Source organism: Melampsora larici-populina (assembly GCF_000204055.1).
Source record: "Melampsora larici-populina 98AG31 unplaced genomic scaffold MELLAscaffold_22, whole genome shotgun sequence".
In the NCBI taxonomy this organism is placed as follows: Eukaryota; Fungi; Basidiomycota; class Pucciniomycetes; order Pucciniales; family Melampsoraceae; genus Melampsora; species Melampsora laricis-populina.
Genome location: NW_006768786.1, coordinates 295,260 through 319,946, shown reverse-complemented (window position 1 = coordinate 319,946; position 24,687 = coordinate 295,260). Strand labels below are relative to the sequence as shown.

Here is a 24,687-nt window from a genome sequence, read left to right as displayed (position 1 = left end):
ATAGAGCTACTCTTTGCCAATGAAATGGAATCCTCAGTTCTTTCAGTCTAGAAATCCTTGTGTTTAGATCCTTGAGCCTGACTCTTTTGCCTATTTTCACTTGATTCATTATCAATTCAATTAGTCAATCATCCTTAGTCTTCAAGTCTTCCAAATACACTTGTCCGTGAGGTTTTGCACATTTCCATAAGTCCCTTACACCGCAAAGACACTTTTGTGCGGGAGGGCGTCCGAGCTGTCCGACATCCATTGATCGGGTCAGCACCCCAAATCAGGACAAAGCCTCGCTGTCCAAGGACAGTGACAGCCCCACGGAATTGTTCAGATGCAGTGGGGGTGTCCAGCTCAAGTCTTCGATGCGGTCTCTACGTACTCGGGAGACCTATGAATATCCACTCAAGGGTGACCTGAAGGCGCACCTCGGACATCTGAATCGTGCTCCACGCTCAGATGTCAAGGCGGCTGTGACCGGACAGCCTCCGGTTGTTTCAAATGTAGGTATCATACACATTGCTCAGCCAGTATTGACTTACTCTGAACAATCGACCTTCCCATTTCTTCTGCCTTGTACATCGAACTTTGGTCATTTCAATCAAATCAACATCTCAGTATCTCCCTTAATCATGGCATCGCCCAACGGGACCATTGTAGATACTTGTTAGTTGCTTTTGTACTCTTTGTTAGCCTTACCTTCAATCTGACACATGTATATAGATTTTGACAGAACACCGATAAAGGGTGGCTTCCAGTATCGGTGTATTCTGTGTAACGGTAGAACAATGAGAGACACGACTCGTCATAAAAATTCAGAGAATCACAAGGCTATGGTCGCTGGTGAGGAGGCATCTGTGGCCTGGAACCACGAGAACGAACGACATTTGGGCTCTTTCCTTCAAAATGCTGAGGAGAATGAAGATGTGCCCCAATTTTTAGGCTTTGAGGATGACGATAACACAGCAGCGGAGCCGGAGCCGGCTGGTTTTACCGAGGCACTGATGAAGCTCCTCACTGAACCTTACAGTGATTTTGAAGGTTCTGAAAGTTCTGGAGAAGATGAAGACTTTGCGGATCTTGCTGAGCGTGACTTTGAAACAATCTTATGGAAACGACTATGAGAAAATAAAGATCTCGGTCAGAGTGACTCAGCTTCACAAGAATCGAGTGAAGCTGAATATTTGGATGAATCAGAACAAGGTCATCAAAAACCCATTGATTCCGAATGGTATCCATTTACAAAAGAGGTTTCTATTCTCCTTCAAATAGAAACCTCAACAAGCCATTGACTTGAGTATGATCCCCTTTTGAAAGCAGGTTGCGTGTTTGCTTCTCTTGGGCTCTGGACGCCATATTCTCTCCGAAAAACAGTATGAGGGAGGTCGCTTTGTTTTTCGGATGTGTAATGTTGTCATACCAGCATATAAGACTCTGCGACGATTGCGAGAAGATATGTGTACACGCTTAGGACTCAATATCAACAAGTGGGAAAGTTCCCTTCAGAATCCTTGTTATAGACTGAGTATAAAGGAAATTGTTTCTCAGGCAAGCTTTGTGTTCTTATTTACACCACATCTTGATACTTGTTGATGATCACGCTTTTGATCAGGAGCTTGCAAATCCCATTGTCACAAAGGACTTGGTTTTCATTCCTGAATATGATCCAGATGGTCCGATTGATAGATTATCACAATCTGAAAAATGGCGAGAAAGATTCTCTCGGACACAGAGAGTCCAAATGGTCCCTTCGCTTAACGGACATTTTTTCTTGTACGAGCCTGTTTGTCAAACTTCAGGACAGTGGATTGTCCCAATATTCTTTTTTCAGCAGTCAGGCAGAGCGTATGCCAAATGTTTGAAGGCTTCGATTGTCTCTCAGGGTACCAATCCTGGAATAAAAATTATTGTTGATTCACACAAGGAGTTCAATTCTTTGCATTTAATTACTGTTTCAATTGAGTCTCTCAAAACATCCTTCATAGTTTCGAAAGACAATCAAGGTCTTTCTCTGGAAGGAAGATGTGGAGGTGTGATGTATCGTAAGTGATTTGTTTTGACATTTTCTTCATGAATCTGATTGATCAGTCATTTTTACTTAACATCAGAACGTAATCATGACAATGATGGCTACGACGAGATACCTCTCCCTAACCCATGGCGAACTAAATCAAATGGAAAGGTGATTCGACATGTCCCAATCACCTTGTATTCAGATGATACTTTGGGGAATGTATCGAAAAAGTGGAATAAACATATGAGTTATTATTTCACATTATCTGGCTTACCTCTTGGAATGACAAATCAGGAGTACAACATTCACTTTCTTGCTACATCAAATAAATCAAGTGCTCTCGAGCTTGGTGACCACGTAGTGGACGAATTAAAGTTATTCATTCTTTTGATGACCCATAAAATTGATACTAGATCTGATTCTTGACTTATCTTTTGTGTAGCATACTAGGAAAAGAGGGATTTTTTACCTACGATGAAACTCTGAAGGAGGATGTGCTTGTAATGGTTGTTCCCCTTTGTGATCTGGGTGACTCTTCTATGCATGCGGAAATAACAAACACAACCAACCCTTCAGTTGCATTAAATCCTTGTCGTATATGTATGTTGAGTGTTGAAACACTTGCTGAGAAAAGGAATTCACAATACACTTGAGATTTTGTGGGTGTAAATCAAGATAAGGTATGTGTATTTCAAATTTCAAAAACTATATAATAGATAAATAGGTTTCACATTGGTTATTGTTTTTGTGATTGTTTTAGGAAGGACCTAGACCACGTGAATGGACTGAGACAAAAGCGCGAACTTTCGAACTTTGGAATCCTCTTCGCAATCCGAGAAAATTCACTGAATTCATGCAGAAATCCAAAGATTATGGTATTCGTGACACTTTGAATGTTCAACATGTTGTGCGGTTTCATGAGCTACACCGGGACAAAGAATACTCAAATGAAGAGGTTAAGAAAATGTTTGACGATCTCAATCAAAAATTTGGGGAACATCTATTCAACCCCTTTTTACGACTGGAAGTTACGTATGTTTCTCACTTTCTGATTTATCTCAATTAAATCTGACAGAATTATATTAGGATTTGATGCACATAAAGACACACCGGTTGAAATTCTCCACGTTGTTTTACTTGGAGTTGTTAAGTATTTGTTGAAAGATGCAATGGATAATGTTCCAGATTCAGTGCTTCCTTCTATCTTGGCACGATGGAAATCCTTTGATACTGCCTGCCTGAATTTTCCACCAATCCAACCAAAGACGATGACTCAATTTTACCAGAGCTTAGTCGGAAAGGATTTTCGAACAATCATTCAAGCAGTACAGTCAAACCCGCGCAAATGCATACCCGCGCAGGTGCATAACCCGTGATAATGCATAGAAAAAATTCAGAATCTTGATGCTTTTTACTGCCAAATTTGACAACAGAAATGCATAACCCGTCAAAATGCATAGCAAAAGTCTTCCACCCAAATTATGTGTTTGCACGGGTTTGACTGTACCTTTTGTGTTGTATGAACATATCTCCTATGAGAGACAATGTATGTGGACAGCATTAGCACATCTTTGTTCTTTCATCTTTCAAACCCGCATTACCAACCTTGTTTCGTACACAAAAAAACTGAAAATACTCGTCAATATATTCCTTGGTCATATAATTCGATGGACAGCACAGTGGACAAACAAACCGAAGTTTCATATGCTTGTCCACCTAGTTGAATCAATTAAACGTTTTGGCCCACTATCTTTAGTCGCAACCAAAAAAAACAAAAGCTTTAATGGTGTAACACGCTTAGCTTCGGTTCACTCAAATCGGCACGATCCAGGTTTATACATTGCAACCACATTCCTTTTTGCAAACCTTATGAGAATGTTACTTTCTGGTGGGTATTTCTGGGATAGTAAGTATCAGTGTCGAGCACGTGCGGGGAAAGAGGTGGTCAATTTATTCTTGAATAATGAAAGGGTCCGGAAGAGTCTTGCTTATAATCAAAGTTGGGATTTAAAAGGATCAATTTCAATGAAAGGTACCCAAACCCTACTTTTAGAAACTTTTATTTATATCAAGACTCCTAACACTTTTTTTGCATCAATACTAATAGGCGACATGAATAAAGCATTGGCACCTGATGATTTAAAGGTGGCTTTCCCGAAATTTCGATGGTCACAAAAGAAAGAAGCACGTCTTGCAACAGGACAGCGAGTCCATTCAAAGAACTTTGTTTTTATTCACCTACCTGGTCACGAAAGCGTGAAAGTAGGTCAAATTGAGAGCTTCTGGGAAGGAAAACATAATAATGATTTCAAATACTTGGCAAAGTTGAAGGTCTGCAGTGTGACTGAGGATATTGATAGTTTTTATGGTTTCCGTGGGTTGATCATCACCAAGGAGAACTTGTGGATGCCACTAGAAGTTAGTTTTTCAATCGAATAGATCATTTCTTGTTGTGTACGCTGATGACACTATATTCTACACCAGAAGATAAAGTGTGTACTCAACGTTGTGGTGATCAATTTATGGGATCAATTAAAAAATTCACAATTACCAGTTTACCAGTTTATTAGCAGGATTCAGCAGGAAAGAAAATTCGAAATGGAGGTTTTTGATCAATTGAAGCTCTTGTAGGCTTATGTATTGGTCATTAGGTCAACATTACATCATTTTATTGCACATTATATATTAAGATCATTATAGTTTACTTACAAATTTATTACAAAAAGAAAGAAAGAAAAACATAAGAAAAATTCGAAATTATAGGTACAAAGGTTGGAAAATGGTTTTTAGGTTAGTAAAAATAAAGTTATGGGTATTATGAGGTTAGAATATGAAAGAACAACATTATATTATACTATGACAATTTTAATCTTCAAGGTTGATAAGTAGAAACAGAAGTTATTAGGAAAAAAGCACTTTTTCGAAGTTGGTAAACAAGAGGTACACGTGTAGTTTGGTTGTGTAATAGTGGTAGTGATGGAATTTAAGGTTGCCAAGAGGATTTTCCGGGTTTTTTAAGGTTATAGATGATGATGTCATATTACATGAGCAAGAAAAAGATAGTAGTAGCTGTGAAAAGTGAAGAAAATGGGTGAAATTCGTGGAAAATGGAGGTTTTCAGCTAATTACATATGTCAAATGACGTCAGAATAGGTTGGTAGATGGCTCATTCAGCGCAGAAGAGTGGATTACATAATGTACAAACTTTAAATCATTAGTAACGGAGGTGTGTGTAAAAAGTTATAAGGCAAATAAAGAATTGGTGTGAATCTCGAATTTACAGTCACAAGTCACATGTAACACTAAAAACCTTAACTTCACAACTCAATATCTTACTCATCACTCATCAGAAGTAGGTCATGTAGGTGTCAGAAATGATCAGTAACACGTGGGCTACAAGATGCACTTTAGTAATCAAAAATTGGAGCACATCTGAAAAAATTCGTAATCTCAAAAATTGGTTTTCAGCTAGTTTACAAGGAAAAAATCACCTGTATTCATCATAAGAAGTGCTGTACATCATATTATTGCGTCATTGATCACTTTTAGCTGTGAAAATTACATCATTTATTAGTAACAAAATCATTACATTGCGTCATCATAGGGTTTTTAGGGAATTTTGGGCGGATTTGATTGGTTTTGAGGCTGTTGACCATTGTAAAAGTTCTAGTACATTGTTATATATACTTTGAGAGGGTTTTGGGACTGTTGTTCCCCTTTTTTTCTTTATCATTTACGCCATTATTATTTTGTTTATCATCATAAACTTATTTTAATAGTACCTGTTCACTTAAATACGCCCTTTATTACAGTTATAAAGAGAAATTTACTTTAGTTTTATAGTCATAAAGACTTATTGGGAATAATATCAATCAGATATTGCTTATTTTTTTTTCAGTTATCAATTGGGAATAACACTATAGCAGTGTTGATAGTAATACAAAGTGTGCTTTTGAAGTTAAAATTACGTGTGAAGTTATATTTCTCTGGTGCCTTATCAGTACTCAATACAACAGAGCTCTTTCTGATTGTGTTGTTTTAGAAGAGCAGTCCTTAGACAACTTCTACTAGTCATTTTATTAGTAGATTATCCTCTTCCAGCTCTGTATAACCCTTGTTGGGTTATAAGTTCTACAACGTCCAACATAATTGTCATTTGGCCAAATGCCAACCACAGTCAAGTCCACCGAGACACAATGGACAAATGCCAGTTAAATCTCCGTATCAAATTGAACATAAACCAGTCAATGCATATATTCTAAACTCGGGTGCACTATATTCAGCAGAAGACCATCGAGCTGTGGCAAACATCAAATATACTGAATGGACAAGTGAGGAATGGAATGAATGTATCGAGATTGGTATAAGCAGTTGGAAAGTTACTCAATAAAACAAAGATAAAGCGAAGCAGGATAAAATGGGTAAAGATAATGTCAACAAGGCAAAATCCAAAGGGAACAAAAGGAAATATCAAGATATTGACCCCTCCTTATTTGAGATATGAGCAAATGTTGTATTTTTTTGATTGTTTTGAGTTTGATGTGAATGACTTTGTCTTGCTGCTCAAAACAGTGCGGTCTTCCCAAGTAAATGATGGCAGTGATGCATGCACATCTGTCATTTAAAACGTACTTTGACCAAACCAATCAAGATGTGTCAAGTGTCCCCTTCATCTTCATTCAACTTCAAGCGCTTTTGGGGTTGACTCCTGTTCACTCAAGCTTTTCGTACTTTGTTCATCTGTTTCAATCTCAACCTATCTCAGCATTAAGATGGTCCAAAGTCGTGATTCTCGTTCAGCGTCTCCACGTAAGTTGATTTCCTCCCCTTTGTCTATCTTTGGCTAACAGTTTCATCTGGATTAAAAAGTTCCAATGATTGAGTCACTTCCATCTTCATTGAGATTTGTTGGCTCGAGTACTTCTCAAAGAAACCCCAACAACAATCGGAACGAGGACGGAAGAGATCATAGCAACAGTCCTAATCATATGCAGATTGACCCCCAAAGAACGCCTGATTCTCCTTCAAGTTCTGACCGAGCACCTCACTCAGATGACACCAATAAAAATCGTTTTCAGACTGCACAGCCTGGCATACCTTCAACTCATCTACCTATGGCGCCAGCAGCTCGAGCTCAATGGAATCAGCTTGCTGACATATTCGAACTTGATTCTAAATATCGAGCAGAAGCACTTCGGATAAGCTCGGTGAGGCCCCTATCCATCAACGAGCTACCCTGGTTACTTACTAACACCACAATCTTGTGTTGTTTTAGATCACTGGTACTGAAAATCAATATCACACATTGGTCTGCCTCTTGCAGAAGACACGTCAAGATATGGACAACGTTGCGTCTCAGCTTCGCTCTGCTGCTGGCTGGAAGCCTGCTGCTGATTTGGGGGTAAGTAGCTTTGTTCAGATGTTGGTGAATTGTACTGACAATTGGTTCTGCCAGACTCGACTCACTAAGATCATACGTGAAACCTTGCAAGACCATACGATTGAATCATACACCCTCAAAGTCGATTCAAACAAAAAGCCTATAGCAAGATCTTTTGACAAGAAAGCTATGGTACATCTCTCTATATACTTCTCTTGTTTTAAATTACTCACTGTCCAACTCAACATGTAGAATGCTATCATGAAACAATCCGACTCATGGAAATTGGAAAATTTACCTTCAGACTTTGGTACTTCATTGACCGATCTGAAGAAACATGAGGCATTCATGAAGTTCTTTGGAGCCAAAATTAGGCATGTCCGGGATGACTTTAGAGTAGTTGTATGTCCTGTTACTTCTTATTCCCACAATCCTACTGACTGTCTTCTCATCTAAAAGCTCTTAACAAATATACTTGTACCTCATGCAAAAGTAAATGAACCACTTCAGCCAGTACCGAAGCTGTCTGAATTGCAACTACTGGCAAGTTTAAATTTATTTGCTGTCTCTCACTTACTTGTCATGCAGCTCCATAGAACCTCTTTGATCATGGAACATGTTACAGTTGGCTCGCTTTTTTAACCCACAAGATCTTCGCACTGAGAAAGAAATCAACACTACTTTAGATTCAAAAGCCCAAGCTCGATTCGCTTACCTGGTCAATAGTTTCAAAAATCTTTTACAGATGATTTACTTACATATTCAATATCTTTTTTCCTACAGAGAATTGAGGCAGTGAAATATCACTTCGCTAGCCAAGAAGAGCGCAAGTTGCGTCCCGGTCAATCGCACTGGGCTTGGGCCGATCATCAGCTTGCCACACTTCGGGGTGAAAACAGAAATGACACCAGGGCTTATCGCCGAGCGTAAGTCACCTCTTTGAATCCTTGCGATGATTACATAGCTGACTTGGTGCTTCTTGTACATCTAGTTTTGATACTATTATTTTAGCAACCGATCAAGGCTTCTTTGATGGAAAGAAAACGATTGACAAGATCAAGGCAGATGAAAAATTTAGGATTCCGACTGACGCTGACATCTCTCAAGCAATCGACTTCATGTCCTCAAACACCAACTAATCTACAACATCCAATGTTTGTTTTGTCTAATCGATCTGATCTTCAAATCGTGAGGTTGTTTAGGAGTATCACGTAGTTTTTTATATCTATATGCTTATCGAATTTAAATATTGTACATTTCATTAGCAGTCCTTTTTCTCTTGTTATTATATTGTGTCGTCATCTCACTAGTAGTCTACATATCTATCTAGCTCATCCTACAGCAATTGAGTATTCATATACAATTTCGAAGTCTTTTGACCAAAGCCAAATGAGATTTAGCGTGATTGTTACAACGAATATAAGATGTCTTGAAGACAGCCTATAGCATGTCCTCGAGACGCCTCAAGCTGGTTATCTACAAACAATCTAAGCAATGATCTTGAATTATCATCACCAATTCCCGCAGGGTAGCGCAAAGCTCCCCTGAGGGTACTGCTGCTGCCAGTATTCCCGCGACAGCTGTTCACGATGTCCACAGAACTCTCAGGAGGAGTCGTCCGGGCTCACTGTTGACACCTTTGGGCTGTCTGAGCTCGGATGTCCGAGCTGGGGTCCTGCAGAGCGTTCCGTCAGGACACCCGTCCCCCTGCAAAAAAAAAACGGGCATCCCAAGGACATCCGAGTGTCCTTGTGGTGTAGCAGTACCAATCCTTACCCTATGATCAGTCCTGTTACAAATCAATGAAATTGTTGAACAAGTGTGTGTAATCTAATCCAGAACAATCCCTGAAATCAAAGGCTAAAGTACACCCACTTTGGTAACCGTTGTGTGACGTGTGCGACCCACTGCGCCCCACCAAAAAGATGCACTGAATTTTGGTCACATATGTGACCCCAAAAAGTGATTTGGTAAATCAGAATGCAACAGAAGACGCACACGCATTTTTGCACATATGTGCAAAAATCGTGCGCATTCTTGAAAACGACTAAAAGTCGAATCTTTTGAAGTTAATGCAACTGCAACTTTCCATCACTCTCTCTTTCCACCCATCACTCTCCCTAAACTTATCAAAGTCCCACGCTCGCGCCTACTCGCGAGGCGTTGAGCGAGGGACTTATGCCAAACTTGCACAAACTCATTGCTCAGGGTTGAAGCCTTTTGCAGGAGAGCGTCTCAAAACCCCTCTACAGCCTTTTCCTTCAAACAATGGTTCTCTGGACCAAAGAAAAAACTTGTTCGCCGTACTTTTCCGCACATTGTACATCTCTTTTTTCCCGAGGAAGTTTCTCCCCTCCTTCTCTAAAATCACCCCTAAGTTGCTGAAAACCTTTCAGCTGTAACATGTAGCATTGCAGTGTAATTGCTGCGAGTGCTAAGTCACTTTGGTTATTACCGTTTTGTCCAAGTAGTACGGTGGCCTGGAAGCACAGTCACCAAATGTAGTCGCATTGTAAGTTCCTTTCTTCTTTTCTCCTCTATTATTCATCGGTTTATTACATCAGAACTGTGTATGTGATCAAATTCAAGACACGTTTGGCTTCTGTTTTGATCAAATCCTGGAGCACAACTTCCTGATGAGCCATACAGACAGACTGCTTGCAAAAGCGAGTGTATAATTTTATTGCTTTTGATGATCGATTTGAGATTCAGAAATGCATCATACACAATCTCATCGCTCATTCAGCCTGCCTGACTCTGATTTCTGTTTGCGGTCTCTGACTGAAGTCATGAAGAGGTCTCCTTTGGAACGTCTTAATAGCATATGAGCTGATCTCAATGTGATCGAACCACTGCTTTGGAAAATAGGTTGTGCCAGTGAGTTCTTTCGGGTTTTTTCCTCCGCAGTCTACCTACATATAACTCGCACATGTTTACATCTACATATAAATTGTTAAAAACTTTGAGACAATTTTAAAGAAGGAAGGGAGAAACTTCCTCGGGAAAAAAGAGATGTACAATGTGCGGAAAAGTACGGCGAACAAGTTTTTTCTTTGGTCCAGAGAACCATTGTTTGAAGGAAAAGGCTGTAGAGGGGTTTTGAGACGCTCTCCTGCAAAAGGCTTCAACCCTGAGCAATGAGTTTGTGCGAGTTTGGCATAAGTCCCTCGCTCGACGCCTCGCGAGTAGGCGCGAGCGTGGGACTTTGATAAGTTTACACTCTCCCTCTTTTTTGTACTTCACCAAATTTCATCCCTCATTACCACTAACAAAATCAACTTCTCACCCCCCAACTTCCATTAGGTTCAACTATTGGATCCGCTACACAACCTCGATCTTGACATCACCTTCTCGATCTCAATATGGCCTTTCCTTTGATCGATCTTAACAATCAATATTCACATCCAATCTTGATATCGACTGTCTTTGATTAATCTCAAGTTCCTTGTTTTCCTCTGGATCACAAACAATTTCTTCTATCTCGAGTAGCATTCAAACATTTCAGTGTTGATTACCTCACTTGTTAAATATTGCTTATTTGATTTAAATTTGTCATTATTGAAGATGTTTTATTTCTGATGCAATTGATGATCATTGATACACAAAAGGTTCAATGTTATTGAAAAACAAATCACATTGAAAAATCACCCGAGTCTCTTTAGTTTGAATGTTTAAGTCAAAAAGTAAATGATGTTGTGGCATTGAGGGGAGGGAAATTTGACTGGTTTGACCATCATTGAAGTCGATGACCTCCTTTAACAGATGGCACAAATTGTTATTGTGATCAATCGCGCTGAATAGTGATCACATACCTTCTACATACCTTTTACCAAACGTTCCCGAAAAACGAAGTGTTATGCAATTTTACATATATGGTGGGTAGTGCCTAAACGCGTGAAATCGGGTATTTTGAGAAAAGGCTCATGAAGCCCACAAAATTGATCCAATTTTGAAGCCGATGGCAGATTTGGAATCCTCACATCGATAGGAATCCAAAATTGTATTGAACATGTTGTTTTTAACGATTTTTACAGTAGAGAAAGTTCTTTTCATCCAATGGAGTTTTTGATAAATCAGCTTTTTGGCCGTACTAACCGGCCCGACATTACACGCTTTTAGACACTACCCACTATACACACACGATGAGAAAATTTCTCACCGTGATGTAAAAGTTGCATTAAATTATTAATGCGACTTTTTTTACCGAAGTGGGTGGTATGTACAGTGAGATTCCTTTTTAAGCATTGCCTTTACAAGCATATTTTTTATTAAGCATACAAAATGGTGCAACCATTTTTGGTAGGCGGTAAATCCAGATTTATAAGCATTTTAAGCATATGCTCCAGGTTTTGACTGATATGCTTGTAAAATTTCATGTGAAGCATGAAAAAAGAAGCATATCATAATTTATACACGTGGTTATGCTTCTATGTGATGTGAGAAAGGAAGGCGAAGTGGAGTGGAGTGGAGTACAGTTTAGCCTGAATCGACTCAAAAAGCCAAGACCAATTGAAAAAATGCCTGTCCATTTTTGCTGCCAAGTTTCTTTAGTACATATTATTCAAAAGGTGCATCATTTTGGAGCATTATTGGCTCTCAAACCTGACCCAGTTTCAAAAAACCACCATGTCCGTCCCCCATGAGCACGTCAACGTGCTCACACGGAGAGTTGTGTAATAAATTTGAACAGATCTTTATCCAATTCGTCTCTAGAAAATGCAAATCCTTTGTTAATAATAATAGACAATCAAAAAAGTACAGTTTGTCAATGGAACTATGAACAAAGGAGCCCATTTAACACTCTTGCTGTCTGAACCTCTTGACAAAGGCAATTGTATGCTTAGCTCTCAGACCTGTTTGTAGGTTATATCCACCCTCTACGGAAATTGATTGGTGTGAGCACGTCGACATGCTACCTCAAAACAGACATGGTGAACCTGGTTGCACCAGTGGAATTTTTGGCTGGGAGCTGTCAACAAATGTCAAGTTGATACACAAAGTTACTGCCAAAAAACAACTGGGTCAACTGGGTTTTTTGAAAACTGGGGCAGGTTTGAGAGCCACTATTACATAACTGACAACAGCTGAGCACCCAGGTTTGGCATGAGAAACTGAGAACACGTTTTCTCCCTCACCACTCGAGTTCCTTCAAGTTCAGGAGTTTCAAAACATCAAATTTCTATATCTACAGATATGTTTTCTCATCTAAAATATGTCAACCTCATCTGTTGATCAGCTTCTTGTGCGCATCTTGTCTCTCAGCCAGACCTCCCCTCTGGGCTTAGCTGAGAGGAATGGTTACATCTTTACGACTTTCAGCTGTGTCCCGATAATCTTGCCAATCAATCTCATTTCACAGCTTATTGCCTGATGTGTGATCTTATTGAATAAGTTGTTTTACACCTAATCTTCAGTTGGTTTGCTCCAATTATTTCTCAAATGCTTTCTTTCCCTGCACTTTTGCAAACAATACATGATTCTATATGTTTTTTACAACTCATTTGGGCCATTTACTGCGCCAAAAGATAAAAATTTGGCCCTAGGCATGACATTTAAGCATAGCATAATTTTGAGCACATTTTATGCTGCTATTGGGTCTGTTCCGATAAGAAGCATTTTTTATATTAGCATGGGATTTGGTGCAACCATCATCATGCTTATAAAGGAATCTCACTGTATTAACGTCTTGAACATCGACAGACTCCAAACTATACCATGTCCCCAAAAACTATGACATCTCATGCCGAACACCGTACGTTGGAGGTAGGCTCAGATACCAAATCACTATACTTTCCTTCACTCCTCAAGCCATCGGTAGAGTAATCATCTGATCTTAATCTTCTAGATCAACGGTTTCTTTGTGCAGGTTTCTGGCCTTTTGAAGTCAAAGAAGCCGATCGATGTGACTGTCTCTTTACCCATGATAGAGAATCCACAGGCCAAATATGCATTCCAGCTAAAAAGTCGAGATTATACACCAGTTTTGGAAGATGGTCAGACAACGGGGCAATCAAGCGAACCTCAGCAAACTGAGGTGGTTTTCCATCTGGGCGAAACGTTCCTGAATACTTATGGCAATTCTAAATGGGCTGTAAAGCTCTGTGTAAGTTCAGCACACGTTTACGTATCGATGACCGGCGTGTTCATGACATTGATGGGATGTTTGAATGTGTGCAAATCACCTTTTTGCACCTTCAGTTTGGCTGTCATCGTGCGGGCGAGCTCAAAATGTTTCGCAAGATACGTTTGAATCCACCGAATGAGCTAGTCGAATGGAAGACTATTACTGTTGGTAAAGCGACAGAAATCGTAAAATGGTACGATGAGGCAGCGCATTACGTAAGTACTTTAACCAACCTCACGTTGATTCAGGTAACGCATTGATTTCGTTTTACTCACTCATCCTCGCAGGAGGCCCTTTACTTCAAAGTACTGCTAACACGTCAAGTATCTTCAGATAACTTCATGATCAGTATGGAACGCGAGTTGAAAGGTCTGAAGGAAGCGATGAGTCAGATGCGCACCACACTTGGCTCTTTCCAATGTCCCTCAATCGACATCACTCGTCTGATCTTTCATCCAAAGCGTGGAGGAACTATCAAGAATCTTTATGTTCCAAGTCATATACTCACCAAGTTTGAATATTTTCAATCATGTAAGTGTCACCTTGATATCCTATCATAGTCCCACAAATCCCTTGTTTACGTTATATGACCTCGTCTAGTGCACTCGCAAGAATACTCTGAAACCTCGCAAACAGATGAATCTCCATTTCCATCGGATCAGCTGACTCGACAAGATGTTGGAGAAGTATTTGCCGAGGATTCTGATGATGAATGGGACATTGATGAAGACCCTCGCGAACCACAAAAGGTATGTTCATCAATTGCACATTTTCCAAAGCAGAACACTTCATTTGATAGGATTTTGTAATGTACTGATTGCGTGATTGTGGTGTGGATATGTGACTACAGAGTGATAAATTCAAGGCTACCATTCATGTCACGGACACATCGTCAGTATTTTTATCTTCACTTACATTACGAGATTGAACCAAACTGAGTGTCAATTCATCATTCAGTCGGCGAACCTATCAAGCGTTCATAGATTATGCATTTTGCGGGTAAGTGAAGATCAAAAATTGAAATTCAATTCCTTATAACCCATGATACTGATTCTTCTTGGCCATTAGAGCGTTGTACTTTGCTCCCCTTCAATCTACATACAGGCAAGTTAAGCTAGAGTGTCAGATTGACACTTTGCCTTTTCCTGCATGGCCCACCTGGGCCAAAGCTTATAGTGAGTCTCATGTCATTGTACCGGGGTACAAGACTCTCACAAGCCCCAAGAGTTTATACCGCATGGCTGATAGTAAGCAGAGTCCATTCTATGCCACCGTCGAGCCACGTATTTGAGGATCTCTGATGGTTTCATCTGATGATTCACAGTGTTGTTGATTCCTGAACTGAAATCCATATGCCGAAGACAGATCATCAGATTCCTACAAGATGATAATGTGGTATCTGAGATCATGAGTCCACTTTTTCGGCAACATGAAGAATTACGTATGTCTGCCTATGAATATGTGAAAAAGAATTGGGATTCCATTGCTAAAAGAGGCGAGATGAGTCGAATCTTTACCAACCTTTCACGCAAAGAGGCAGCTCTTATTGGAGAAACTTTGTTCAAGCACCTTACTCCATCTACCACATCTAAAACCTAGTGAGCTTTTGATTTATGGCATGTGATATATAGTCATGATGGCTTTATACTTGACTTCAATTTGTTCTGACCACAATTTTGTATTATCAGGAGAATATGCAAGCTATATTTCTTTGGTATGTTATTGTCATCAACCCCAACAAAATGCTCTCATTCCTTGGGACTATGTTTACTCTATTGTATGAAAACTATGTACCCAGATTGTGATACTTTGAACTACCGATTTTGGAAATTGGATAAATCAGGTTCCTTGATGAAGAGTGATTCGGGATGCAGATTCTCTCTCGTCACTTGTTTCAGGATTTTGATCTCAATACCCATGGTCTGATAGATGTACTCTAGCTTACCAACCTTTGATGGCACCAAAGATCCTTCAGGCTTGCGATGATTTCAATGCCTGCGGTGTCTGAAGACAATTTGTTTGCCTAAGCCGCATTCACTTTCAGACAAGGGACTCGATCTATAACATACTATGTCTCTCTTTTGTCCGCCTTTTGCTTCTGTGTCCTACATATAGTGCTGTGAGAGGTGAAAATAGGTTCTCAATGATGCACTCAAAGCAACTGCCATGATTGTGTTTGGCTTCGGTCCTAGTGCGCACTACTTATGTGGGAATAATGGATGAGTTCAGACTGGTTTTGAACCCAGGAAGAAACTTAACTTGAACGAATTGACTTGTTTACCATTCAACTTGATTCTCAATTTCCCCAATTTAAGTTCAGACTTTAGTATCAATTATCTTCAATGCTTCTGTCACATTGTGGTCAAAGAAGATACATATATTTGGAAAAATACCTGCTCAAATCCAATGATACCAAGTAACAGAGGTAGAGAAGACCTAAAGGAAAATTATTAGGAGAAAAGGAAGTTATTTTATGAAGTATCGAAAAAAAGCATTTCTCACGTTCTTCGGTGATGGTTTTTTTCCGGCGGATTTGATCAAACTATTGTCCTTCAATCTTATTTATATAAATTGAATCTTTATATTTCAATTTGTTCAACACTTCGTATACTAGTTTTTGATGATCTTTTGGTCTAGTACCAACATACATATGCTAAATATGATAATGACAAGTTATTTTAATGCGATTTCATCGGATTTGACGTTTTTTTATTGGATATGTTTGAATTTTAATCTTGATGAATGATTCCTTTTGAAACTTTTCAATGATGATCTTTTTTTTGATGATCGTTGATCCATAGATATCTTGATCGTAAGGAATGGAAACCTAAATCACTCCGGTCCATTTCCACCTGGAACCAACTAATTAAAGTAATACGCATCAAGAATCATAAAGAACTGATCAGATTTCAGAACCAAGATGTTAAATAAGAAATTATGATCTTACCATACACTTTTTTCAAACATAAAGTAAAGATGATCATTAAACCAAATCAGTATAAAAATCAAAAATGAGGTTTTTTTTCCCCAAAAGAATAAACGATTGACTTACGATTTGATTTCCATTTAATAGAGTTTGTTTTAAATTAGTAATCTTATGACCTTCAGCTGTAGTTTCACTAAACATATATAAGTAAAAAATCATTAAACGTTAATTGATCAAATTCTATAAACCGAGGTATTCCAAAAAAAAAACGACTTTACTATTCAGTTACATCTTCAAGTACCATATCTAAATCAAAAGAAAAAAAATCCAAAATTATCAAATCAATGACTGTAAGTTTGTAATTTTTCTGTTTGGATGCGTTTTTCTTTTGAATTTTAACATACTAACGTAATCATCAAACCCTAGGAGTTTTCCAGTAAATTCACGTCCAGTTTTCATCACTACCCATATCCTGGAACCAATACAACGATCAATAAGTTCTAGAGTCAATCAAAAAAAATCAGACATCGAAAAAAAATCGTATTAGTAATGTAAACAGATGGGTAAGATTGATCGAGTAGAATTTACCTAATGGTAAGATGGTGGATGCCATTCTGATTTGGTTGGTTTGGTGGTTTTTGAAGTTGACGAGTAGCAAGTTGGATTGGATTGGAATTGGTTCTGGTGAATTCAAATTCGATCTCTGTTAATCAGTTGACATGTCTCAACCGATCTGTGAAAGGTAAGATGACATTCTCATTGGATCAACTCAAACTTTCAATCGAATCACTCTTTGATAACTGTTTGGTACCGAACCAAGTCTTGTTTATAAAACTACAACAACAAATCATCATTTCAAAAACAATTATCATCATTTCTACAACAACAACAACAACAACAACAACAAGAACATAAACTAGATATTACAAAAAAAACAAAAAACAAAAGAAAACTAAAATCTAGAAACCCCTTCAGATTTCTATTTCTTAATTGTACATATCACCATCCTGATCTTTTACCAAATCCTACTTCTAACCATATCAAACCTACCAAGTTCTTCTAAAGGAATCTGAACTTTTTTACTTTTACCACCCATCTCATTCCCATCTTTCCCATCTACTTCTTTCTCTTTAACTTGATGAGTTCCTTCCAGCTGAACTTCTTTTACTGCTCCTTCCACTTTTTTAATTTGCTGTTGATGATGAGAAGGCACATCAAAAACATCTAATTCAATTAACCTTTTCTCTTCTTTTTCTTTCAATAATTCAACTTCACTCATCCCAATCGGTTTCCTTCTAAAATCATTCTTAACATCTTCATTCTCCCTTTTACAAATCGTTTTAATCCTTTCTTCTGAATATATCCTTAACCAAATCCCTATGAAAAGTTTTAATAAAAGTAATATACTTAACCCAGTTAAGATACTTAATCCGATTAATAAATTCATTTGAAATGGTGAAAAGTTGGGATCATGTTCAGTTTGTTGATCGATCGGATCTTCGCGCGTATTATTGGTGGGTGTTAACCATGTTTTTAGAAAACTCGGAAGGATCGAAAGTTTGATGAGGTTTCGCTGAAGACCACGAATTGAAAATGGTGTGATTGAAGGATTGAGGATTGAAGTGGAAATCGGTTTAAATGTGACCGGTTCATCATCTGAAGATTCTGAGATCATATCCCAAGCTTGAAAAATCACTCGAACGGTAAGACAGCAAATTGGAAAAACTGAAAACCCTAATCGACGTGAAACTGCTGGTGATCGATCTACAAACGGCTAAAGAGATGATTCAAAAGAATTGATCAGGAGACAGATCATCATCCTAAAAGCCACTTAAACTGAAAAAAAAATCACTCACTTTGATCTTTCGACTTCCCATTGTAGCAGACCCATGACTATCCTCTTCATTACTAACCAAATCTTTACACAACAAATCAATAAACCTACCATAAACATTCGGACGGATATGATTGAATTTAGTAATAAACGCATGTTTTAACCAATCTACCAACACCTCACTCAAGATCACAATCACAGGTGGAAGATAAATCGTTTGAAGTAATGATAAAGATGGAAAGATATTAAAGGAAGATGGTAAGTATTGATAGGTTAGACTATAGGCGTGTGAAGGTGGAGTGGCATGAGATGTGGGAGATGCTGAATCCCATAATTCGATCAAGTTTCGAAATGCAATGACATGTAACATCAGGGTGAGTTGGAAACGTTCAACAATATCTGAATTGAATTCAAACCCATCAGAAAGAATTCAAAGATGATAGGAGCAGTCTTAAAGGTTCAAAGATTACACACCTGCACAACTCATCTGAAAGAGATTTTCTTTTTCAAACTTTTTGAAAACTGAACCTTTGATCTCCACAAATTGATTCGAGATCAAAAGTGTGATTAATGAATGATCATATGAGTTGATAGCAACGTTCAAGGAAACAAGTTGATAAAATAGCACAAGAGTGTGTGCAACTAACCGATCCCACAAAAAATCACGTCAATCTCACTGATCCAAGATGGAGAGAAATTCGAATGAACACAAAGAGGTAGGCGATCGGTCTCACCAGTGAAGATGAACGCCAAGATGAACAAGAACATAGGTTTCATACGAGGTTGACTTCCATCGGTTCTTCTGCCCAATGTCGAAGGAGAAAAGAGAGAGTCAAGGATATCCTGACCAAAGGAGCAACACAGCCTATCTGCGATCTAGAAAAGAAAAATATGAAAACCCATAGAGCTATCATCCGAAAGAGACCTTGTGGTATGAGAGAAAGGCTGAAGAAATCAAAATAGAGACATGAAATCTTACCTCCAAGACATTGAAAATCACATAAAGCTTGATGGTTTCCTAATAGAGAGTAATTCATCTATCAACTTAATGCTCAAAGTGTAACGAAATAAGATGAGCTACTCACTTGACCTCGTACCAGATGATACATTTTACTTGCATCAGTAATATGATGTAAAACCACACAAACCAAGATGATTAATATACCTTGCATTAAATCGATTTTATTGGAAATATTCAGTCGAGGGATTTTCGGACGATTAGCCTTGTTGCGGAAAACCGAAGTGGATCGACGCATTAAATTATGAATCAATCGACATAAAGAAAAGAAAAACCGAATAGGTAAGATCGTAAAGACAGAAACAAATGCATCTAAACAAATCACTAATCCGAATAAAATCATCTTTTCAATAGCGATGGGTACGTTTAAAAAATTCGAAACTCTTTCTGATCTTAAATTAGTAGTGTTGAGTGATTCAGATACATGTTCATCATCTGCACTATCGATTTCATATTTAAGATGATCCCATAGAGAAAATGAAAATAAACCGGAAAGTGCATGAGCTCGTTGAAGGTTACGTCGATTGAGTTCTTGTTGAAGATCTTCATCAGCTATGAGTTGTTCAGATGCTCGACGAGACTGAGAAGATTTAGGTCGGGTAGGAGATGAAAATTCTTCTTCATATAACAGACTATCTTCAATGATATCCGAGTCAGGTGACATCATGACATTCCTGAGGGATGATCGAGGTGTTTTGAGTGGGGTTGACATTGGTGAATAACTTGTGGAAGGATGATGTGAGGCTATGTTTCCTGAATCCGATAAAGGAGGTGATGAACCTTGTGGAGAAGGTGAGTAGACTTCACTGTTGTGGACTGGCGTGGGACAGTTGTCTTCGTCTTCTTCGTCTTCATCTTCGTCTCCATCTTCGTCTGCATCTTCTTCATCCTCTGCAAGATCATGATCATCAGGCATGTAACATCTCTCATCATCTTCCGAATTGGTCATCTCCGGGAATTTATTGTCATCGTCATCATGATCTAAAGGTCTTTCAGTCTCATCTCCAGATAGACTGTAATCAGATAAAGTGGGTACCGGTTCTGAATGATGTCGAATCGGACGTCTTGGAATAGGATTCAGTCGGATTTGAGGTTCTGAACCCGAAATCACGTCATGTTTTTCTTTTGATTCAGAGTTAGATTGTGTAGTTCGATCTGATGAATTTGATATAGATTGATCGGCATAATCGGATAAATCAATTAACTGAATAGTATCATAAGAGTTTTCACAATCTTCAGAATCCGAAGACGAATGTTCAGATATAGTAGACTGATTGGTAGGAATGTTCTTTGGTATAGGTTCAAGATCTGATGTATTTTTGGAAGATTGATTAGGTGAAGAAGTTTCAAGAAGCGAAGATTGAGTCAAGGTAGGTGAATGGATCGATGGTTCTGATTCAGGATATATGATTTGATTTGGTTCTTGTGATGATGATGAATGTGAATTGTTTTCTGGTTGTTTTGTTGATGATGTTTGATGTTGCATTGTTTCTTTAACGGTTCTTGTGGATGGTTTGATAGTTTTTGAATATTTCTTGATAAAGTTAATCAGATCATTCAAACTTGGTATCCTCTCGGCTTTAACTGTTAAAATTTGATCTCAGTTTTATCCCCCTTAAGATACCGCTTTAGTCCGGAGGGCACCTGTATGTGAGCATAAATTTTGGCCCTGTGAACAAGAGCCTGTAAAGTTAACCAAAGATTTAAAAAAGTACTACAAGAGCCTCGGGGGCGGCCCGCCGCCCTTTCGGCATTGCATACCTCATCTCGACTCTACGTGACCAATGTTTTGTATCTCGCTCTGATAAATTGCTACTCCGTAGTATGCAATGTGAAACGCATGACGGGACTCTGCATTACTTCCTTCGTTGTTGTATAACATGTATCAACGCTACGCTCTCAGTGGTCAACGCTCCGTACATCTACGCCTCCATTGACAGATCCCCCAATTCCTCTTCTTCGATGTGCAACAATACCCAATTGACATGCGGAGGTCCTCGAGATTGGAATTCCACACTCTTAATATACATTCTTCCTCCAATCATCTTCGTTTCGCATTTGATGCGTTTGACATCGTTTGAGTTCGTTCGATCTCTGTCTTCGCAGCGACTTGCGTCGATACATTTCGTTCCCAATAACATTGTTTATTTAGTCTTCTCAGTCAATCACAATGTCAGAGACTCAAATCATTCATTCGCGGCCACCAAAGTCCAGCTACTCACGAATACTCAAGTTTTTAATACTTTCCGATGAGCGTTGTCATTTCCCACCACTGTGAACCTGATCTGTTCTATATGTCCGTGATTTCAATCTATAGCCTCGATTTGTCAAAGTTTAACAACCTGACTTACTTCTGATTTGTTTGAATCTTTGATCTAGACTTTATCGATGACGCGGGTTGGGAAACACTGCCAGCATTAAAGAGGTTCCCAGATGGGAATACGGGTCCTAGTGATCAGATTCCCATTCTGCTACTGTTACACAGTTCCATGAATATTTCCTGAGTAGCCATTGTGATATATGTAGTCAATATTTTGAAATGTGCGTCTCAATCTGAACAAAGTTACAGCATGTATTACACATGATTTTCTTATCTAGATGAGCAGATAGCTGAGCGGACCTGTATGTAGCTGATAGCTAAGGATTTACTCAGATGTTTGCACATATGTAGTGTATGCTTTATGGCTCAGATGTGCAGTGCAAGATGATTTGATTCTCCATTCTTCTCTCAATGATATTCCCAGCCTAGGTCATGTTCCGACCAGGGAACCTATTTAATGCTGGCAGTGAAATGTGATTGTAGATTTCAATTCAAAATTGAATGGTCCACGGATCTTTGGGTCCCAGTTGGTTCACTTTTACTCGGCTGAGTACCCGTCATGATTGGCATACTCGCAGTACTACACCGGTCCCAATGATTGGTTTTTCTCTCCGATTATCCGATTACTGAATACTCCCGAAGGAATGCAATTTCTCATGTAGACAATTCCTCAAGCCTTACAACATAGCCACATGAGCTCTTCTTATCGTTCATCGACTTTCGCATCTTCTCGTTCCTTAACTCGCCTCCTAAAGCAACATTACATTTTCAACCTGGAAGAGAAGTCAGCTCACGCTCGTACTTTCAAAGCTCTTTGCTTACCTTGATAATCCATCCCCCGCGCCAATCCGACCAACTGATGGCATGCCCCGTCAACTCCAGCGCGTTGCCATCCCTTAACAATGCTGCCTTCTCTTTACCTAATACGTCGACATCGCATAGGTACTCGGCTGTAAAATCAACCCACTCCAGGGCCTACGTTGTCGTCAGTTTAATGATGTATAACCCGCATAAAGAAGTGCAAACCGTAATATCCCACTGCCAATGCTTAACACATGCTACGTGATAATCCCCCTTGTCGGGCCCCGAATTTGCGTCGTTATACGACACCACCACTCCCCGTCCTATAAATGTTACACTGTTGGTCAGCGCCTCGACAGAGGCAGTGGTTTTGCTGACGGCCGCCACTGATTCCCGATGTAGAAACAACCGCTGTCGAGCGGTGAAGTTGTCCATTGCGATAACACCTTGGAGTCTGTAATATTTCGATACTTGCAGTTCCGTGCCCCCACTCTCATCGATAATTGCGAATGGAATGTGCGTTATCAAACCGCCTTCAACTACCGTTTCTGACTGATAAGCTACCCGCATTTTGTCTCCCCGTCGAAATCCGATTATCTGGCAAGTGGTAGTCAGTTATCAACGATGCTCTTACGCTTTCACAATGCACTCACTTCTTTGTCTAATCTGAAAATGCCACCGCATTGCAACGACATTTGCTCATATTGTCTGATTCCCTTTTGATGCGTTCTTATTGCTCGGTTCATTATCAATCGGTGTAGGTAGTATTGTTATTGATTTTGATCGATAGTACTGAATTGTTGCAATGAAGCGTCTTCGTGTTTGTCTCTTTATATCTTATCACTGCCTGTAGCTGACCTAACGCAGCCATCCCACATTACCACCTCGGTCTTGACTCATAAGCAAACCCAATCATGATTGAGACTTGGACACGTTTAGCTTTCTCCTGCCATTTATCAAACCCAGTCACCATTCAAATGTCGTATTGCCATCTCCTCCACTTAAGTCGCAATTCACATTTTCAGTCTGCATAATCTACTTGTGGTGGCTGGTAATACTGTTACAATGAGTATGCCGTCGCGCTGTACTTAAATCGCTTCGGCAACAATAATTACGATGTATCCATCAATTAAGTTCAAGTTTTAGAGCTGTGTTGTAATATAGATACATTTGAGACATGCGAGCAACTTATAACAATACATCATGGAACACAATATTCTTCGTCTCGGCTGTCTTGATGTCTTTTGACATGCAGACCATGATCTTATCAGCGCGTGTACATCTTGATAGTGCAACATATAGTTGACCGTGAGAAAAAACAGGACTTGGTAAGAAAACTACTACGCTGTTGACACTCTGCCCTTGAGATTTGTTTACTGTCATACAGAATGCTGGTGCAATCGGATATTGAAACCTATAAAATGGCAAGGGACACGCTGCATTCCCAGTGTGATGTAAATTTATTCTCGGTAGCGTTATCAAGCTACCCACGCGGCTTCCAGTTATTATCCGACATGACAAAATCCTCCTACCTACATGCGTTACTACCATCCTCGTTCCATTGCATAACCCCCGCTTCATGTTTAAATTCCGCAATAAAATTATTGGCATTCCCTCTTTTAAACATAGAGAGTGCACTGGGAAATTGGGTACCGTGAATGTATTCAACATTTCTGGTGTCAACGGCTCCCCATCGGTTGAATCATCGCTTGCGTCAATCGAATTCGAATAGAAGGCTTCGCCATCCAAACTACTTAATATTTCGTCATTGATTTGCGCAACATATTTGTTCAATGGTGTGATAATGCACCGGTCGCCGTAATAAGTCGCCAAGTCGGTCCATTGGCCTCCTTTGATCAGACCGTTGGCTTCCTCGTAGAGACTCAAGGCTATGCCTTCATCGAATGTTTTCGCGGAAGAAATGATTTTATGAGCAACATGTTCTAAGTGGATATTCGCCTCTGTAACAACTTGCAAATCTCCAGACCCCACTTCTAACAGCCACTTAGCATATTCTCTATTATGATTTGCCACGTGCGGTGTAACATTCGAGACGCCTAATCGAACATTCGTTGTCAACTTGTGGCGTTGTAAGCCACTCCATAAGTAAGAACAACGCAAAGAGGCCTCGGCTTGTTCAGCAATCGAACCTCTTGGTACGATAGGCAACGTTTGGCGAAAATCGCCAGAAAAAAATACCATGACGCCGCCGAATGGTCTATCTACTTCTGTCAATTCGCGCAGCGCACGATCGACACAATGGATATCGGCCTATCGCA

The 24,687-nt window shown here is 39.3% G+C and overlaps 5 protein-coding genes across 5 annotated transcripts; 3 read left to right on the top strand and 2 right to left on the bottom strand.

Moving 5' to 3' along the window:
- Positions 1-356: 356 nt before the first annotated feature.
- On the top strand, positions 357-1,115 carry MELLADRAFT_87627 (uncharacterized protein; the record flags this gene model as incomplete). The annotated part of the gene is made up of 2 exons (XM_007410911.1): positions 357-657; positions 715-1,115. The coding sequence occupies 2 exons, from the start codon at positions 357-359 to the stop codon at positions 1,113-1,115; spliced, it is 702 nt and encodes a 233-aa protein (XP_007410973.1).
- Positions 1,116-6,879: 5,764 nt separating this feature from the next.
- Positions 6,880-8,524, top strand: MELLADRAFT_87626 (uncharacterized protein; the record flags this gene model as incomplete). Its single annotated transcript, XM_007410912.1, has 8 exons — positions 6,880-7,212; positions 7,281-7,406; positions 7,461-7,577; positions 7,638-7,787; positions 7,845-8,009; positions 8,050-8,103; positions 8,178-8,311; positions 8,377-8,524. 8 exons carry the CDS (start codon positions 6,880-6,882, stop codon positions 8,522-8,524), a joined length of 1,227 nt encoding a protein of 408 aa, XP_007410974.1.
- A 4,593-nt stretch (positions 8,525-13,117) lies between these two features.
- MELLADRAFT_116687 (uncharacterized protein) lies at positions 13,118-15,345 on the top strand (the record flags this gene model as incomplete). The annotated part of the gene is made up of 10 exons (XM_007410913.1): positions 13,118-13,148; positions 13,231-13,488; positions 13,584-13,724; positions 13,797-14,040; positions 14,110-14,258; positions 14,360-14,400; positions 14,467-14,508; positions 14,578-14,756; positions 14,834-15,107; positions 15,198-15,345. Coding segments are annotated over 9 exons (1,254 nt in total).
- A 996-nt stretch (positions 15,346-16,341) lies between these two features.
- MELLADRAFT_87625 (uncharacterized protein) lies at positions 16,342-20,773 on the bottom strand (the record flags this gene model as incomplete). Its single annotated transcript, XM_007410747.1, has 13 exons — positions 16,342-16,371; positions 16,457-16,462; positions 16,562-16,628; positions 16,714-16,741; positions 16,840-16,935; positions 17,024-17,138; positions 17,472-18,209; positions 18,292-18,668; positions 18,744-18,911; positions 19,004-19,145; positions 19,249-19,287; positions 19,355-19,359; positions 19,777-20,773. The coding sequence occupies 13 exons, from the start codon at positions 20,771-20,773 to the stop codon at positions 16,342-16,344; spliced, it is 2,808 nt and encodes a 935-aa protein (XP_007410809.1).
- A 1,372-nt stretch (positions 20,774-22,145) lies between these two features.
- Positions 22,146-23,154, bottom strand: MELLADRAFT_107181 (uncharacterized protein; the record flags this gene model as incomplete). Its single annotated transcript, XM_007410746.1, has 4 exons — positions 22,146-22,187; positions 22,430-22,582; positions 22,634-23,005; positions 23,062-23,154. 4 exons carry the CDS (start codon positions 23,152-23,154, stop codon positions 22,146-22,148), a joined length of 660 nt encoding a protein of 219 aa, XP_007410808.1.
- Between the last annotated feature and the right edge of the window lie 1,533 nt (positions 23,155-24,687).